The 19935-nt window shown below is 45.2% G+C and overlaps 1 protein-coding gene across 2 annotated transcripts in view; it reads right to left on the bottom strand.

The window, feature by feature from the left end:
• Nucleotides 1-19935, bottom strand: part of ABCB1 (ATP binding cassette subfamily B member 1) — a 265216-nt gene that overhangs the window by 14183 nt on the left and 231098 nt on the right. For both annotated transcript variants that reach the window (XM_030199760.1, XM_030199764.1), the window contains one exon: nt 5241-5387. In XM_030199760.1, coding sequence (XP_030055620.1) covers nt 5241-5387 — 147 coding nt within the window. The remainder of the gene's footprint in view (nt 1-5240; nt 5388-19935) is intronic.

The raw sequence follows: 19935 nt of genomic DNA, 5'->3' as shown, positions 1-19935 counted from the left end.
GCTCCTTCCAAGACTGTGTTTGTTCCTCGTGACAGCTAGCCGTCCTGCTAGCTCCATCCAAGACTGTGTTTTGTTCCTCGTGCCAGCTAGCCGTCCTGCTAGCTCCTTCCAAGCCTGTGTTTGTTCCTCGTGACAGCTAGCCGTCCTGCTAGCTCCATCCAAGACTGTGTTTGTTCCTCGTGACAGCTAGCCGTCCTGCTAGCTCCATCCAAGACTGTGTTTTGTTCCTCGTGCCAGCTAGCCGTCCTGCTAGCTCCTTCCAAGCCTGTGTTTGTTCCTCGTGACAGCTAGCCGTCCTGCTAGCTCCATCCAAGACTGTGTTTTGTTCCTCGTGCCAGCTAGCCGTCCTGCTAGCTCCTTCCAAGCCTGTGTTTGTTCCCCGTGACAGCTAGCCGTCCTGCTAGCTCCTTCCAAGACGGTGTTTGTCCCTCGTGGCAGCTAGGCGCCCTGCTAGCTATTTCCAAGACTGTGTTTGTTACTGCTCAGCTAGCCGCCCGGCTAGGTACGCTCACCAAGGACTCTGTATCCACAGCCTGCCAGGTCATCCGTCACCCCGTGGTTCCAGCAGTCCTGCTGGCCGCCCGCAGCTGGGGGCTCAACCCTCGGTGAACGGCGGTCGCCGCGGGTGAAGATTCGGGGTGCTCGGCTATTTCCTGGGCCTAGTGGAGCTCGGGAAAACTCGAGAGCTCACCAACACCAGAGTGACATCAGAGCCGCGACACTAATTTTCACCTCTTCTTTCTGGTGTCCTAAATACTGGAATGCTCTTCCGCAGCACCTCAAAACGCAAATGGACCACACCCTCTTCAAAAAATTGCTGAAAACTTGCTTCTTTGAAAAAATGTACTCCCCTAGTTACTCTGCTGATTAATATTAATACCACAAAGATCAGCACATGTGAAACTCCTCACATTTATCCAGAAATGTTTAATAAAGCCTTCTGTTATATTCAGTGCGTATTTCCTAGTAAAAAAGGTGCGGTTCTCAAATGCTAGGCCACTCTTCAGGGGTGGGGTAATCACTGAGGGACCCATCCCACAATAGCCAAGCCCCCTGCAACCAGTCACAGAATGTATGACAAGGCAGAGTTGGTGTGTAGAGCCTCAGCTCTTTCATTAAAACTTGGGGTCCATGGGTCAATTTTAGCAGACAACGGAAAAGGTGCCGGTACTCAGTACCCCCACGTACCCCCTCAAAAAAAGCCCTGGTTATATTACTATCATGTATTCCATTACCATGCAACCCCAAATCCTTCTGTAACACCAACTGTCTATTCTCTTCTTAGTTCCACTATCCATGATGTATTGTAAGCCACATTGAGCCTGCAAAGAGGTGGGAAAATGTGGGATACAAATGCAATAAATAAATAAATAAAATATTCCCATCACAATCTCTCACCCTGCTTAGTTCCACATTGTTAGCTACTGCTCCCTTTGTCTATATCCTTTGTCATCTTTAACTATTTTCTCAATTTGTAATTTTTCTGTACGCCACATTGTGCCTGCATGTGTGGGAAAATGTGGTATACAAATGTACCATAAATAAATAAATTGAGGGTGTATCCTAACCGGACTATTTGAAGAACCCACTGGTCGGAGGTTATGAGAGGCCACCTTTGGTGAAAAAATGTTAACCTCCCCCTAACCAGTAAGTTGTCTGGCACGGACACTTTTATGGTGGCTATGCTCTGCTGGAGCCAGTCAAAAGCCCGTCCCTTGCTTTTGCTGGGGAGCAGCAGGAGCCTTAGACAAGCACTGGTGATGCAAACAAATGCACTGGGGTATAGCCTGAGCAGCCTGGCGAGCTGCCGGAGCATACCTACACCTAGAAAAGGCATAAGGAGTACTCCGGGGCCCACCAAAATACCTCCTAGTAGGAGGTGGTCACAGAAGGCGCCCAGTGGGAGAGAGAAGACGTGGAGGGGCATAATCGAACGCGAACGCCCATCTCCATGGCCGTCTATCTCCGAGAACGAGTCTGTGAAGGGGCGGTCTGAACCGTATTTTCGAAAAAGATGGACATCCATCTTTAGTTTTGGTAATACAGTTTGTGCCAGGCAAATGCATTGGATTTGGGCGTTTTTGAGCTGGGTGTTTTCGTTTTTCAGCGATAATGGAAACCGAAGCGGCCCAGCTCAAAAACAAACAAATCCAAGGATTTGGTCGTGGGAGGGGCCAGGATTCGTAGTGCACTGGTCCCCCTCACATGCCAGGACACCAACCGGGCACCCTAGGGGGCACTTTTAAAAAATAAAAAAAACATTACATTACTTCCCAGGTGCATAGCTCCCTTACCTTGGGTGCTGAGCCCCCCAAATCCCCCCCCAAAACCTACTCCCCACAACTCTACACCATTACCATAGCACTTATGGGTGAAGGGGGACACCTACATGTGGGTACAGTGGGTTTTGGGGGGGTTTAGAGGGCTCCCATTTACCACCACAAGTGTAACAGGTAGGGGGGGATGGGCCTGGGTCCACCTGCCTGAAGGCCACTGCACCCACTAAAAACTGCTCCAAGGACCTGCATACTGCTGTGGTGGAGCTGGGGGTGACATTTGAGGCTGGCATACAGGCTGGAAAAAAAGTTTTAAAAGTTCTTTTTTTTTTTGGTGGGAGGGGGTTAGTGACCATTGGGGGAGTCAGGGGAGGTCATCCCCGATTCCCTCCGGTGGTCATCTGGTCATTTAGTGCACTTTTTTGGGACCTGTTCATGACAAAAAAGGGTCCAAAAAAAGTGCCCTAAATTCTCGTTAAAAACGCCTTTCTTTTTTCCATTATCGGCCGAGCGCGCCCATATCTCCTCGGCCGATAACCACGCCCCAGTTCCGCCTTCACCACGCCTCTGACACGCCCCCCGTCAACTTTATTCATTCCCACGACGGAGTGCAGTTGAAGACGCCCAAAATCGGCTTTCGGTTATACCGATTTGGGAGCCCGCGAGAGAAAGGGGTCCATCTCCCGGTTTAGGTCGGAATATGGGCGCCTTTCTCTTTCGATTATAAGCTGGATAGTATCGGTATGCTTCTTGATCTGGTCAACCTGTTTCTCAACCTCCTCTCCGAAAAGGTTATCCTCCCAGTACGGGGCATCTGACATTCTCTGCTGGATCGAATGGTCCAGGTCAGAGACATGCAGCCATGAGAGTCTGCGCATTGCTATACCCTGGGCAGAGATTCTTGGAGAATTTCTGCCCAGTGTCATAAGTGCCCCTTGCCAAGAACTTGCGACATGCCTTCTGAAGCTTGACCAGCTGGCGAAAAGGCTCGGCATGCTCCGGAGGGAGTGCATCAACCAAGTCAGACAGCTGCCTTACCGAGTGTCACAAGTAGATGCTCGTGAAGAGCTGGTATGATTAAATATGGGCGACGAGCATCGCGGCCTGATACACTGGCACATTCTGGAAGTAAAGAACTATTGCCACTGGTTTGATTACTGCATTACAGAAGATGTTGTTTCAAGAGTTCTGAGTCTTCTCATAGTGATGTTCTATACCCTGGTTTAAACTGCATGCCAATTAACTTAATGAAAGGGGAGAACAGCTGGGATCTTCAAACAGATGTGAGGGTTAAAGATCCCTGGCATTTTTATACAACGTCTGAGTTCTCCTCTTGCATGTTTGTTTCAAGACAGGTAAATCAATGAAGTTCAAAAATGTTCAAAACTGAGCTCTGTTTGATCACCCCTGTCACCTTGACACTGTTGTGATCTGTCACCTAGGAAACTGTGCCAAGGAATTGACAGGTTTGGAGCATGATGCAGATCCAGGTCTTCCTACATGAAATGATGTTTGGATGATGTAGGCGTGACCTTGCCAGCTTAAAAGCAGCACAGAAATTTCCCTCCCAAATATCAGTTAATCAGGGAACCTGAGCTGCTCAGAACAGTATGGTCCCAGAGAAGATCGAACAAACATTTCTGTGTCCTGGTAGTGAACTCTGCTAAAGATCAAGCACAGAATCTGTTTTATTTCCAAACCAGGAAATATTGCTATGCTGAGTTCCAGTGTTTAAAATATAGAAATATGCAACTTAAGGCATCTTAAGTTCCTACCTAGAGCTACTGCTCTCAACACTAGAGGCAACAATCATGAAATAGATAAAGAAAACAGATGAAAGAGAAAAGTAACAATGAAATGGAAAGCAACACAGCATTCAAATATAGCTAGAATTGATTTTAGAACTGAACCAGTAAACACTGACAAAACTGACTAGATAAACACCAGAAAAAAAAAAAAAACACTTCCCCTAATACTTTCACCCTCCCCCTGAAACTTCCACTCAGGTTTTGTGCCTTTTCTGAGCTGATGACTCCACAGTTACAAGAAAACTCCAATAAACACTGAAGGAGTGATAAAGCATTTTTTTTTAAATGCTGGCTGCCACAGGTAAAAATATCCGGATTCTTAGCAACAGTATCTGGATAGTGGCTGCCACTGAATATCCAGAGCTTACAGTAAGTGCTGCAGTTATACAGATCATGGCAATATTCAGCTGCTACGTGGATACGTAATCTGCATATACTTAGGACAGCCTTTCCACAGTGTGTCACTGTATGATTATCCAATCTCAATTTTTTTTTAAATCTTTTAAGTAATGCAATTAACAACAGTACTTATGTTGCTGCTTCTCATTTAATAGTATCCATGGAGTTCATTAAACCATCTCAAAGCCAAGCCTGTCTCTAATGATATTCTGTATTCTCTGTATGCCCAACACCACAATCACTCAGAACAATCAAGGCTTTGTTATAACTCAGTGGGGAACTTTGGGTTATGTCTATTCAAATACTCTTTTGTGCATTCTTCATAACTGTTGAGGGATATCTGTGACCAAGAAGTCTGATTGGCCTGAAATCTGAAGTCCTCCATTGCAGAATACAGAATATAAACAAAAGAACTATCTTGATTGTAAGTCCTCAAACAAGTTTCTTAGGAAGACAGCTATCAAAGCCCAAAAATTGTTCATTTGTGGTTAAAGGAAATATTCAGAAACATTATCCAGATAGTGCTGCTGAATACTGGACTCGCCAGGACTTATCTGGTTAGCAGGTCTTATTAACAGGATAAGTCCTTTGAATATTGGACCCTGATGGTTTTATACTCCCAAAAAAACCCTATTTATCTGGAAGAAAAAGCCACTACAATTTACAGACCGCTAAGAATAGAAGCCATAAATATAGTAGGGAAAAGTAACAATAAAAAGTATTAAACAAATAGCATGATTTTGAAACCAATCTTTACCTTCTCACTTTCTGTGTCCAGCGCAGATGTAGCCTCATCTAGAAGTAGGATTTTGGGCTGACGAATGAGGGCCCGTGCTATTGCAATACGCTGTTTCTGACCACCAGAGAGTTGAGTACCTTTATCTCCCACACGTGTGCCATATTTCTAAACAAAATACAATACATTAAAGAGTACAGTACAACACTTAACAACAATATCTGGTCTCCCCTTAAACTAGGCAAGGGAACTTGAACACATGAATCATTTGATAGTTTCAGTTGTCATTAACTGAGCACCTCTGTTCATTGATTTTTGTTTTTTAGGGGTTGGAGTGGGGTCATGTTCTGGTCTTTCACCGTTCCAACACACGATTGTAGTAAGCAGCTATCAAATTTTACTGGGCTTGATGAATAAGCAAAGGTGCTGGGCACCCTATGCAAACCTTGAGCCTTGTATTAACTCTCCTATCCTGCAGCCCCCACCCCCACGATTTTGATAAATAAATTCAACAATCATGATCATCTCACAAAAATCCTATAAAAATGCAGGTTAAAATTGTTTTGCCTTGATTGAAGGTGCTCTTTGCTGGCCCCCCAAGAAGATGATGCCCTAGGTGATCGCCTGCTGGCGTAATGGTTGGGCCAGCCGCGTGATTAAGATCTCTTTTTAGAAATGCTGCTACATTAGTAGCTAACCTGATATTCAGCCTGTTACCCAGTTAGCTAATCAGGCAATGGGCTGAATATCTCACTTGGCTGGTTGCATTCTGGCTGCATAAAGCCCAGATATGTAGTGCCGGTGCCTGCATAGTTGCCAGCACTGCATAAAGGGGCCTAATTTAGCTTCTGGCGGTCAGCTGACTGCCAGTCGATAAATATTGCCCAGATTTCTGCCATATAGACTCATACCCTGTTACCACCATAGGAGGGTTTTTAAAAGATTTATTGAAACAGATCAATACAAAGGCCTCTGGAGCTAGATGCAGAGTACCAGTTTTATGCACCATGCTGACGATACTTTCAGAAGATGTGTGCCTACCAAAGAATGCTATTTGGCTCATGAGAACCACCTACTAAATAACTGCCAATTAAGGGCTGTTTAAAAAGGCTCCATAGACAATGCTTTTTATGTGTAAATATTTTTTATTATTATCAATCAATAAGAAAACATTATAAAATGCACAACAGCAAGTACAGAGTCCAAAAAATTCCCTCAATCCCATCCGACCCCATCCCCTGAAATCCCAGAATCCCACAAAACCACCCCTCTCCATTACAAAATCCCCATGCAGACCCACCAGCATGTGCCCCATGTCTATTACACTCAGAATATGAAGTAATCTGAGTTACATAGGTATTACCATACTGGGAAAGACCAAAGGTCCATCAAGCCTAGCATCCTGTTTCCAACAGTGGCCAATCCAGGTCACAAATACCTGGCAAGATCCCAAAAAAAGTATAAAACATTTTATACTGCTTATCCCAGAAATAGTGGATTTTCCCCAAGTCCAATTTAATAATGGTCTATGGACTTTTCATTTAGGAAGCTGTCCAAACCTTTTTAAAACTCCGCTAAGCTAACAGGCCTTTACCACATTCTCTGGCAACAAATTCCAGAGTTTAATTACACCTTGAGTGAAGAAAAATTTTCTCTGATTCGTTTTAAATTTCCCTTCACTAAATCCATGTTGGCTTTGTCTCATTAATCCATGCTTTTGAATATGCTCTGTAATTTTGTTCTTTATAATAGACTCTACCATTTTGCCTGGCGCCGACATCAGACTCACTGGTCTATAATTTCCTGGATCTCCTCTGGAACCTTTTTAAAAAAATCGGCGCTACATTGGCCACCCTCCAATGTTCTGGTACCACACTTGATTTTAAGGATAAGTTCCATATTACTAACAATAGCTCTGCAAGTTCATTTTTCAGTATTCTGGGATGAATACCATCCGGCCCAGGAGGTTTGTTACTCTTCAATTTGTAGCAAGTCTTCTTCAAATTGAAATTAAAACTCTAAAGTGTTCAGGAGAGCTGAGCACACTCTAGTGGATATGGTATTCAGGTATAGAGACTAGGTGCACAGGAATTTCCTCCCTGCCCTGATGACTTTAGTCTCTATATGCACACGCTCCATGTTAAGCAGTTCATACATCTGATTCCGCCATAGCATCAGTGTTGGAGGGTCTGGATGAATCCACTGAAGCAAAATACATCTTTCTGCGATCAGAGTTGCTTTGTGAAGGAATAACATGGAATCTTGGGTACCTTCTATAACAGTTGGCATGCCATCCAACAGACTCATCCTGGGAATGGCTTCCCAGTATCTATTATAGAGTTTACTAAGATGGATCCATAAATCTTTCTAAAACAATTGGATCCTCAGGCAATCCCAGATACAGGGCCAATAAGAAGCATTAGCAGCATGACATTTCAGACAGGTTCCATCAGAGGGGAGACCCATCTTTTGAACCCTGGATGGATACATGTACATTCTTGTAAGAAATTTATAGTGAAGTTCTTGGAGTTGGGCACTTTCGACCAGACAAGGGGCACCAGTTTAAGCTTTGAAAACAAGTCCACTATATAGGGTCCAAAGACATGAATCCAACGATCAACTATCATCTGGAGAGCCGATATATTCAACATCCGCTTCATACTAGCATAGTAGTGCCCCACTAATCTCATGCTGGTTGATGTCTCTCTAGATTTTCAGAAAGTTTAGACAAAGTTCCTTATTACTACTACTACTATTTAGCATTTCTATAGCGCTACAAGGCATAAGCAGCGCTGCACAAACATAGAAGAAAGACAGTCCCTACTCAAAGAGCTTACAATCTAATAGACAAAAAATAAAGTAAGCAAATCAAATCAATTAATGTGTACAGGAAGGAGGAGAGGACGGTAGGTGGAGGCGAGTGATTACAAGTGGTTACGAGTCAAAAGCAATGTTAAAGAGGTGGGCTTTCAGTCTAGATTTAAAGGTGGCCAAGGATGGGGCAAGACGTAGGGGCTCAGGAAGCTTATTCCAGGCGTAGGGTGCAGCGAGACAGAAGGCGCGAAGTCTGGAGTTGGCAGTAGTGGAGAAAGGAACAGATAAAAAGGATTTATCCATGGAGCGGAGTGCACGGGAAGGGGTGTAGGGAAGGATGAGTGTGGAGAGATACTGGGGAGCAGCAGAGTGAGAACATTTATAGATTAGTAGAAGAAGTTTGAACAGGATGCGAAAACGGATAGGGAGCCAGTGAAGCGACTTGAAGAGAGGGGTAGTATGAGTAAAGTGACCCTGGCGGAAGACGAGACGGGCAGCAGAGTTTTGAACCGATTGAAGAGAGGAGAGGTGACTAAGTGGGAGGCCAGCAAGAAGCAGATTGCAGTAGTCTAAACGAGAGGTGACAAGGGTGTGGATGAGGGTTTTGGTAGAGTGCTCGGAAAGAAAGGGGTGGATTTTATGGATGTTGTAAAGAAAGAAATGACAGGTCTTGGCGATCTGCTGGATATGAGCAGAGAAGGAGAGAGAAGAGTCAAAGATGACCCCAAGGTTTCGAGCTGAGGAGACAGGGAGAATGAGAGAGCCATCAACAGAAATAGAAAATGGGGGGAGCGGGGAGGTGGGTTTGGGGGGGAAAATGAGAAGCTCGGTTTTGGTCATATTTAATTTCAGGTGGCGTTGAGACATCCAGACAGCAATGTCAGACAAGTACGCTGAAACTTTGTTTTGGATGCAAGGTGAGATATCAGGGGAATAAAGGTAGATTTGGGAGTCATCAGCATAGAGATGGTAGGAAAAGCCATGGGATGAGATTAATGAACCAAGGGAAGAAGTGTAGATAGAAAAGAGGAGGGGACCAAGAACAGAACCCTGAGGTACGCCGACAGGAAGAGGGATAGAAGTAGAAGAGGATCCACCAGAGTGAACACTGAAGGTGCGGAGGGAGAGGTAGGAAGAGAACTAGGAAAGGACAAAGCCCTGGAATCCAAGTGAGGACAGGGTATCGAGAAGTATACTGTGATCGACAGTGTCAAAAGCAGTGGAAAGATCAAGAAGAATGAGGATGGAATAGAGACCTCTGGATTTAGCCAGTAATAGGTCATTGGAGACTTTAGTAAGTGCAGTTTCGGTTGAATGGAGAGGGCGAAAACCAGATTGTAGTGGGTCAAGAATAGCATGTGAGGTGAGGAGAGAAAATCAAGGCAGCGGTGGTGAACAGCACGCTCAAGTAATTTGGAGAGAAAAGGGAGGAGGGAGATGGGTCGGTAATTAGAGGGACAAGTAGGGTCGAGTGAAGGCTTCTTAAGGAGAGGTGTGACCACAGCATGTTTAAAGGCAGTAGGGACAGTTGCAGTGGAAAGTGAGAAGTTGAGAATGTGACAGATAAAAGGAATAAGAGCAGGTGAGATGGCATTAAGAAGGTGGGTGGGAATGGGATCAGAGGAACAGGTGGTACATTTTGAGGAAGAAAGGAGAAGTGTAGTTTCCTCTATAGTAACTTCAGGAAAGGAGGAAAAGGAATGAGGGGAAGGAGAGAGAGGGGAATGGACTAGTGGAGGGAGAGGTGGCGAGGTAGAGAATTCAAGGTTTATCTTTTGAACCTTGTCGTGAAAGAATTCAGCAAGGGTCTGAGGAGATAATGAAGGGGGAGTTGGGGGAGGGGGCACCTTAAGGAGAGAGTTCAATGTGGTGAAGAGAAGTCGAGGGTTAGAGCCAAGAGAGTTGGTCAGTTGGATATAATAATCCTGTTTGGCGCGTAAAAGAGCAGATTGGAAGGAGGTCAGCATGAATTTAAAGTATAAGAAATCAGCAAGGGCCCGAGATTTCCGCCAGAGGCGTTCAGCGGAGCGGGTACAGGAACGTAGGTAGCGGATATTAGAAGTCAGCCAAGGTTGGGGTTTTGTACGCCTTATAGGGTGGGTCATCAAAGGTGCAAGAGTGTCTAAGGCAGAGGATAGAGTATTGTTGTAAGAAGAAACAGCCTCGTTGACAGACGTGGATGGTGCCACAGTAGAGAGGTGGTTTGAAACATGGGAGGATAGAGATGAAGGGTCAATATCGTGAAGATTCCTAGATAAATTAGATAAGATAGGACGGGACTGGGAGGGAGGAGATTTAAGTGTGAAAGTTATAAGATGGTGATCAGAGACTCCTGAAAAATTAAAGAGTTATGGGATAGGAGGCAATGTTTTGTTGTGGATTAGGAATTGGTTATTGGACAGAAAAGAGAGGGTAGGGTTAAATAGCCATTTCTCTCAATAGAGGAGGAGGGTGAACAATAGAGTGCCGCAGGGATCTGTACTGGACTGGTGTTATTTAATATATTTATAAATGATTGGGAAATTGGAACGACAAGTGAGGTGATTAAATTTGCAGATGACACAAAACTAGTCAAGGTTGTTAAAACACATGCGGACTGTGAAAAATTGCAAGACTGGGCATCCAAATGGCAGATGAAATTTAATGTGGACAAATGCAAAGTGACGCACATTGGGAAGAACAATCCAAATCATAGTTACCTAATGCTAGGGTTCACTTTGGGGGTCAGAACCAAAGAAAAAGATCTAGACGTCGTAGATAATACGCTGAAATCTTTTGTCCAGTGTGCAGCGGCAGCCAAAAAAAGCAAACAGGATGCTAGGAATTATTAGAAAAGGGATGGTAAATAAGGCTGAGAATACTATAATGCCTCTATATTGCACCATGGTGCAACCTCAGCTAGAGTATTGCATTCAGTTCTGGTCATTGTATTAAAAAAAAAAAAGATATAGTGGAATTAGAAAAGACTGAAAAAAGAGCAACCAAAATGATAAAGGGGATGGAAGTCCTCTCCTATGAGGAATGGCTAAAGAGATTAGGGCTCTTCAGCTTGGAAAAAAAGATGGCTGAGGGGAGATATCACTGATTATCCTGAGTGGTGTAGAACGAGTAGAAGTGAATTGATTTTTTACTCTTTCAAAAAAAGTGCGAAGACTAGGGGACACTTCTTTTATTAAGCCGTGGTAACGTTTTTAGCTTGCGGCAGAAATCAGCTGGCGGTAAACACCAAGATGCCCATTATATTCCTATGGGCGTCTTGGTGTTTACTGCCAACTGATTTCTACAGACAGCTTAAAACACTACCACAGTTTAGTAAAAGACCCCCTTAATGAAGCTACATAGAAATATTTTTAAAACAAATAGGAGGAAATATTTTTTCACTCAATGAATAGTTACGCTCTGGAACTCTTTGTCAGAGGATGTGGTAACAGTGGTTAGCATATCTGGGTTCAAAAAAATTTTGGACAAACTCCTGGAGGAAAAGTCCATAGTCTGCTATTGAGATAGACATGGGGAAGCCACTGCCTGCCCTGGGATTGGAAGAATGGAATGTTGTTACTATTTGGGTTTCTGTCAGGTACTTGTGACCTGGATTGGCCACAGTTGGAAACAGGATACTGGACTAGATGGATCATTAGTCTGACCCAGTATGCCTATTCCTATTAAAATATTAAATAATATGGGTTGGTGATTTATAATGTTTATAAAGAATGAAATGGAGTGGCTTTGTGAATCTTGGGCACTAATATTTATGACCGGTTATGTCTAAGGGGTGTGCAGGCAAAACATTTTGGTTTCATTTTAATATTTTTTAAAATTCTGTTTTGTGCTGTATTATAATAGAACATACTATTACTAGGCAATGAAAGCTATTTAGTAATAGCATACACTGTTTAGTGCACAATAAATGAAATATCACAAACTACTACAAAATAAAATGATACGAAAATGCTGTTTCAGTTCAGGCCCAGCCTTACTGTTATGTGAAGCAAGAATCTGGGGTGGTGCTTGAATAGGCTGTACTCAAGACCCTGTGCTGGCTACTTTTACTTCCCTTTAGAGCTGGTCTATTGGAGGGTGGCAGGGGCAGCAGCAGCAGCAGTGGAGGCAGTGCCAAGCAGGTAAAAACAGAAGAGGAAACATGCAAATGGCCCTTGATTCCAGGCAGTTGACGGACCAAGCTGTCTCCAGCTGTGACCATCAACTCTGTTCAAGCAGGCCAAGGCAATGAGCTCTCCAACTGTGAGGCTCATATTGGTGGTTAGCACTACCCAGACGGGAGGTCCAAAGGAACCCACTTGAGCAGATGACCAAACTCATACCACCAAGCCAGACACCTCTACAGGGCTTCTGAAATAGGAAGATGATTGTTGAGCTCCTGAGAGCAGGGAGCCAACCAAGCCAACAGCACTCTCTGGACGCATGTTGCCTTCGCCTATGACACCACTTCCAGTGTCACTGCCAGAGAACCTAGAAACTAGAGAGAGTCCCAGGCCAAAGGGCCTCCTGAGCACAAAAGGCTTTCTTTTGTGACTGTAGCTTGAGCATCTGCTCTATGAGAGGAACAGTGGTGTAGGAAGGGGGGCGGTGGGGGGGGTCCGCCCCGGGTGCACACCGCTGGGGGTGTCGGCTCCGCTGGTTCCTGCTCCCTCTGTCCTGGAACAGGTTACTTCCTGTTCCGGGGCAGAGAGAGCAGGGAACCAGCGGAGCCAACGCAGCTCCCAGCGACCTGCGCTCAGGGCGGACTGGCCCTCCCGCCCGTCTCCTTAGGTAACAATTTTGCTCCGGGGGGGGGGGGGGGGGGAGGTGCACAGCGGCTACCCGCCCCGGGTGTCAGCTGCCCTCGCTAAGGCACTGGAGAGGAATACACTCCGCCGCCTGGTGTGAAAGTATACTTTGCAGTACAAGAAGGGTACCAACTGACTCTGTAATTCATCACCCTGTCAAGACACTCTAACAGGTGGATCGTGGCTGTCATCATATTCCTGAAATCCACCTCTGAATCAGCCCAAGAAGCCAGTCGTCCAAGTAAGGATGCACTAGGATTCCCTGGTTGTGGAGGTTCACTGCTACCTCCACCATGACCTTGGAAAAGATGCAAGACACTGTATATAGGCCAAAGGGCAGTGCCCTGTACTGAAAATGTCTGCCCAGTACAAAGAACCATAGGAAGTGTTTGTGAGCCTCCCAAGTCATAGTGTGAAGATAGGCCTCTGCCAGATACAGAGAGGTGAGAAAGTCACTCAGCCTGACAGAGACTATCACCAACTGCAGCACCTCCATGGGAAAGCATGAGACCCATAAGGAGGCACTGACTCTATTCAGGTCCAAGATGGAGCACAAGGAGCTGCCCTTCTTAGGAACGACAGGGTACTGGTTCCACAGCCCTAAGGTGGAGCAACTGCTATAAAATGACTTCTCACATCTGTCTTTTTAGAGGAGAACCACAGGGGGCCACTATGAAGATGTCAGAAACAGCAAATTCCAGGATGAACCCGTTGAACCACCTCCAGAACCTACTGGTAAGAGGTTATGAGGGCCCAATCATGGTAAAAGAGGAAGAGTCTGTCATGCACCTGTACCTCTGAGGTGCCCCACTGACCCTCATTGGGCCCATTTGACTCCTAGTGAGAACACGGCTCCAGAGTCCCTCACCATCCAAGCCCTGTGAAAGGGCAATCCCTTCTGTACTTTTGTAGCTGAAGAAAAGGCTGGTACCACTTACCTAGATGAAATAACCCCAGTTCCTAGACTGAGACTTACCCCCAGAGGGGACAAACGATGATCAAGGACTGTTCTCTGGGGTTTATTGGGGCCTATCTCCTTAAGGTCCTTCACAAGCCTATCTAAACTTTCTCCAAATAGCAAGTGCCCCTAAAGAATGCCTTGGAGGCTGTGTCCACCACCTAATGTTGCAGCCAGAGCCACCTAGGGGCCACAAACACAGAAACAATTGACCATGAGGAGATTCAGACAAGATTATAAAGAACATCTGATTCCAGGTGAGCCACCTCTGGGACCCCTGTAACTCTTAGGCCCGCTGTAAGTGTGCCTGGGCTACATAGCTCCATGCCCTCTTTCTCCAGGCCAGGAGGCTAAGCCTGCTTAAGTAGCTGTTCCGTGTTTTGATCCTGGAGTGCCCTACGCAAAGAACATCTCTCTATTGGAATAGTGGTCTTCTTGGTATTGACCAAATCCACAACATCAGTATTAATGGATAGAGACTACTCAAGGGCCTGGTGCCTCTCAGGACACCCTCTAGTGCCTCCTAATCTGCCAGAACCATCTGTGAGTGGGTGGCTTTCATAGATCTTCTAATATGAGGTTCCCATCCGGTGCCTCTTGCCTGAGCTGACATTGAGATATACAAAGCAAAAGGCACTGATTTTGTCAGGTGGTGAAGCTCTCCTTTCCTGAACAAACACAGAGGTTCCAAATATCCAGAGCCCATCTCCTGGGGACAGCTCTTGGGATCCTTGTCATCCATCCCCCACAACTCCTCAAGAGGAGACGCAGATGGGAATAGGGTTCATTCCAGGTCCAAGACCCTCTCTAAAGGCCTAGGCCTTTTCAAACTGTGAACTGGGGCTAGAGTCTCAAAGATGCTCCATGGCTATGGGGGAATGGCCTGACCGAGGGAGCTAGTCCCCCGCCAAACCCTGGTTCACACACTCAGATAAGGCTTGAATCTAGCATGGCCCTAGGGCCCCCACACTGCTGAGACCTGTACCAAGTAGGAATGGGCTCCTTCTAGCCCCTCCACCTTCTGCCCATCACACTTTAGAGAGGGTCTTGGACCTGGAATGAACCCTATTCCCATCTGAGTGGAGTGTGGCTTAGTGGTTAGAGTGGTGGACTTTGGTCCTGGGGAACTGGGTTCGATTCCCACTTCAGGCACAGGCAGCTCCTTGTGACTCTGGGCAAGTCACTTAACCCTCCATTGCCCCAGGTACAAATAAGTACCTGTATACAATATGTAAGCTGCATTGAGCCTGCCATGAGTGGAAAAGCACGGGGTACAAATGTAACAAAACAAAACAAACTCCTCAGCATGGCCCATACTTTGGTAGGCCAGCTGCAAAAAGGCTGCTATTCCCACCAAAGACAGGAAAGCCTAGCATCAGGTGAATGACAGGAATGCAGCATCACTGCAATTCTCTTCCAGGTGGTCCCTGGAACTACCCAGGGATGAAACTGTGACTGCCCCATCACACTCCTCTGATGCACCGACTTCCATAGGCCCTGCACCAGATCTCCAGCCCTCATGAACTTGTGTCAGGTGGACTGGAAGTCTGATGGACCTCCAGCCTCTGTGTCGCTGGTTTGGGGTGGGGGTTCAGTGGGGGCAGCAGGCCACCAGGGCCTTGCTGTTTGGGGTCTGGTGGTCCCACGGACCTCCAGCTCCTGGGTTTGACAGGTCTGGGCTTTTGACAGCCCGAACCTGTCAATCAAGTGTGGGAGGATTGTGCCTGATCAGAGATAATGCATATAGATAGTGCGTATTAATTTGCATGCTATTATCTCTGATCATAGTGGCGGTAAAGTCCCATGCTGTTCCAGCGCTATGGCCTTGTCCTCCCTGAGTGCCCTTTTTACTCCTTGATGATGCAACAGTCTCACGGATTCCCTCACAGGCTTTCTGTTTCTGATATACTTGAAAAAGTTATTGCTATGAGTTTTTGCCTCTGTGGCAATGTTCTCTTCATATTCTCTTTTAGCCTTCTTTATCAGTGCTTTGCATGTAACATGTCTGTGCTTATGCTTCCTGTTTTCTTCATTCGGATCCTTTTTCCATTTTTTGAAGGATGTTCTTTAGGCTTTTTATAGCCTTTTTCACTTCTGTTGTTTGTTCTTCTTTCCACCTTTATTAATACATGGAATACATCTGTTCTGGGCACCCAAGATAGTATTTTTAAAACAATGTCCTTCCCTGATTTAAAGTCCTAACCCTAGCACTGATCCTTTTAGTTTTTTTTAACCATTTTCCTCATTTTATCATAGTTGCCCTTTTAAAAATTAAAAGCTGCTACAATCGATTTCCTTAGTGACTTCACTCCAGTTATTAAGTCAAATTTTATCATGTTGTGATCACTTTTTCCCAGTGGAACCAACACTGATTGTGTTGTTATCTTATATTTCAATAAAAATAATTCAACTTAAAATTACCCTCGTGAAGGGAGACTTCATAGGTGGATGCCTAGTATAAGTGCATGTTCAGGCTTTTGTTTTAGATCAATTTTATAAAGACAAGTAGGTGCCTACATCTCTTTTTAAAATATGAGCTTAAGTGGCAGAAACTGTGCTTACATTTACACATATAGATTAGAATATTTTATAATCTATGTATGTACATTCATGCTCTACCCAAACTCTGCCCATGTACATGCCTATCGGCAAAGTACGCACCATCATGCCATCACATGTATTTTTACACCAGTCTGTTTTTTAAATAAGAGACCATTTATGTGTATATGTGACCACATACTTATGGAAATGACTGTATAAAATGAGTGAGAGTACATAGGAAGATAATGGTCCCCCTTAAGCACAGTAAGCTCAACCAGCAGAGCATGGATCAACCAGGGGCAATAAAAGCCCAGGACTAGGAAAGATAGAGAGGCCCATAGCAGGAAGAAGCAGACATTGCTAGGAGGTAGGATAAGTTTTTACCTTGCCAATTCTATGCACATTGACTCTTCTGTGAATTGGTAGGAGCTAGACCCCCTTTTTGTTTGCTGTTTTGAACTCTACACTACATTATGTATAATCCTGAGTTAACAACCTGTGAGAGAAACAGGTTTGCTGTATGTTTATTTATTACATTTGTATCCCGCGCTTTCACGCTCATCGTTTTTCCTTTGGGAACTGCACAATTAAATCATTTTTCTTCACTTTTAAACTATAGTCTTGCTATGCTTGTAAAGGCTCATTACCCTGTGCTTACTCACTCTATCACATACCTCCATAGTGCCAGAGTAGTGCTGCCAAGAGACAAGAGCCATTTGGTTGCTATCCTTGCCTAACTAATGCTAATAAATATCTGTTATGAGGAGGCAGCTGCATTCTGGATCTGCATGGCTTTCTGGCACCATGATTTTATTTTAAAAATTATGCTAAATATAATTTTATATCAGGATGTGAAGGGCAATTCTATATATAACTGGGTGCATGCATTTACGAGCCCTGTGCATGCCTTAATAAACAGAATAGTACCACTTATGTGCATAAGTGTACACTTACCTGCAAAAGTGCCAGAATGGCACTTAAGTGTTATTCTACAAGGGTGTGTGTAAATGGCATAGGGGCCCTTTTACTAAAAGGTTGCCGCTGGCCCAACACGGCCACCAGTGATAGTTCCGCCTCGAGCGTGCACCATTTCCGGTGCTATGGAAAATTCCATAATTTCTAGTGCAGCACTAACCTGGCAGTAATCGCTGCCCAGTTACCACTGGGTTACCGCGGGAGCCCTTACAGCCACCTCAATGGGTGGCGGTAAGTGCTTCCCCCCCCCCCTGCTTGGCCACACAGAATAATCTTACCACATGGATATGTCTTTTTGGGGCTTTTTATCCGCTGTGGTAAAAAGGTATTTGGAGTGCAAAAACGTTCCCTGCCGCTACTGCAGGGCCCTTTTTACTGCAGCTTGGTAAAAGGAGCCCATAGTGCATAATGCAAGGCGAGCATATACATGGGCAGAGTAAAGGCAGGGCTCCCTTTTACATGCAGGATTTACAGAATACTGCAAGTTACACATGTCCCTGCCACATGCTTTTGTGATTTCACGGCTGAACTATGGTAATTTGGTTTATGCAGGGCTTTCACAGGTTAGCCTGAGGAGACTCCAGACTTTGCAGAATGCTGCGATGCATTTCTTATTTAGAGTAGGGTTGAGGGACCATATCACACCATTGTATATCAAGTGTCATTGGTTGCCAGTGCGGTATTGTATTGATTTTAAGTTTCTGGTACCTGCGCATAGGGCATTTTATTGTTTGGTTCCACCCTATTTAACATCATTGGCAGTTTTGACGTGCTTAGTAGGTTTTTGAGGTCATTCTTAGATAACAGAATGACAGTTCCTCCAATGTCAAATGGCATATTTGGTGCCTACTAGGAAAATGGCATTTTTTTGGCTGGTTCCTTTCCTATGGAATAGATTACTCGCTTATATACAGAATGAAGCCTCATTAATTAAATTTAAAGCACTGTTGAAAGTTGTTTTTTTTTTCTTCAGTTGGCTTTTAATTTGTCCAACTAATGGTTGTTTATATGCACAGTGGGGTTTTATTCTTTTCAATCAATGGCTGCGACTTTCCTTCAAAACGTACGGGGAGATTTGTTTTTATTTTTTCTCTAGGGTACTTGGATTCTTTCCTATCTGAGACTGGAGTTCCTTTTTACCAAGATTGCTGTGTAAACCGCTGCAATCTATTATTTTAGCTAAGTGATATAATACATTATATAATAAACATAAACACAATTATGCAACTTCAGTTACACCAGGTCTATAGCTGGTGTAAATGTGGGCACGTAAATGTATGGTGTGATAATACTGGGTTACATTAGTATTCTTTAATGGAATCCGGGTGCCCGAATGCTGTTACAGAACAGGCTCTCATTATGTGACATCAGAGTGCCTAAATGGAGGTACCGACTTATAGAATTGCCCCCTTTAGGGCCTTATTCTATAAAGGTTATGCTCCTAAATTTATGCTCCTAAATTTACATTCCTACATTTATGATCCTAAATTATGAGAGTAATATATTTTGGAGCATAGATTAGGCTCATAATTTAGGAGCATAAATTATGCTCATAAATTTAGGAACATAAATTTTAGGAGCAGAACCTTTATAGAATAAGGCCCTCAGGGGGTCTTTTACCAAAGCTTAGCTTAAGTTATCTGCAGCAGGGCCCAGTACTTTTTTTGTGCCGGTACGGTATACTGGCACCTATTTTTCCTAGGCTCACCTACCCGCCCTTAGCTCCCCAGCCCTGCTTTCCATTCCTGCCACCTGTGACGCCCCTTTTAAGCCCCCGTCGAGTTCCAGCGCCCCAGCCCCACCCACGCGACACATTTAAATCTTTTATTTTTTTTTATGTGAAGTCGCAGTGCCGGCATTAGTGAGAGGACCAGGCTCGCCTCCTCCTGCCTTCCCTTCGTTCCCTCTCAGTGTCCCGCCCTTGCAGAAACAGGAAACTGCATCACAGGAAGTCGGGACAGTGAGAGGGAACGAAGGGAAGGCAGGAGGAGGCAAGCCTGGTCCTCTCAATAACGCCAGCACTGCGACTTCACGTAAAAAAAAAAAATAAAAGATTTAAATGCATTGTGAGGGGGGGCCCTTTGGGAAGCTAAGGGCAGGCAGGTGGGGCTGGGACGCTGGAACTCGATGGGGGTTTTAAAGGGGGGGCAGGTGGAGGCCTGGGGTGAGTTACTGGATATGGAGGGGAGGATAGGGGGCAAAGGAGAATCGCTGGACATGGAGGGGAGGGGAGGCCAGGGGAGAGAGGAGAAATCGCTGGACATAGATGGGAGGGCAGAGGAGAATCGCTGGACAGGGAGGGGAGGGCAGTGGAGAATCGCTGGACATGGAGGGCAGGGGAGAGAGGAGATCGCTGGGCACAGATGGGAGAGCAGAGGAGAAACTGGACATGGATGGGAAGAGAGGGCAGGGGAGAGAGCAGAGTTTCTGGACATGGATGGAGGGAAGGGCAGGAGAAATGCTGGACATGGATGGAGTGGAGGGAAGACAGGAAGGAGATGCACATGGATGGAGGGGAGAGAGGAGAAATGATGGGCATGGATGGAGTGGAGGGCAGGGAAGAGCGGAGAAATGTTAGAGAGAAGGAAAGAGATGCACACGGTTGGAGGGGAAGGGAGAGAGGAGAAATACTGGACATGGA

The sequence above is a fragment of the Microcaecilia unicolor genome, chromosome 1 (genome assembly GCF_901765095.1).
Source record: "Microcaecilia unicolor chromosome 1, aMicUni1.1, whole genome shotgun sequence".
NCBI classification, from domain to species: domain Eukaryota; kingdom Metazoa; phylum Chordata; class Amphibia; order Gymnophiona; family Siphonopidae; genus Microcaecilia; species Microcaecilia unicolor.
The sequence above is the reverse complement of the archived record's forward strand: the minus strand, read 5'-3'. Positions and strand labels throughout refer to the sequence as shown.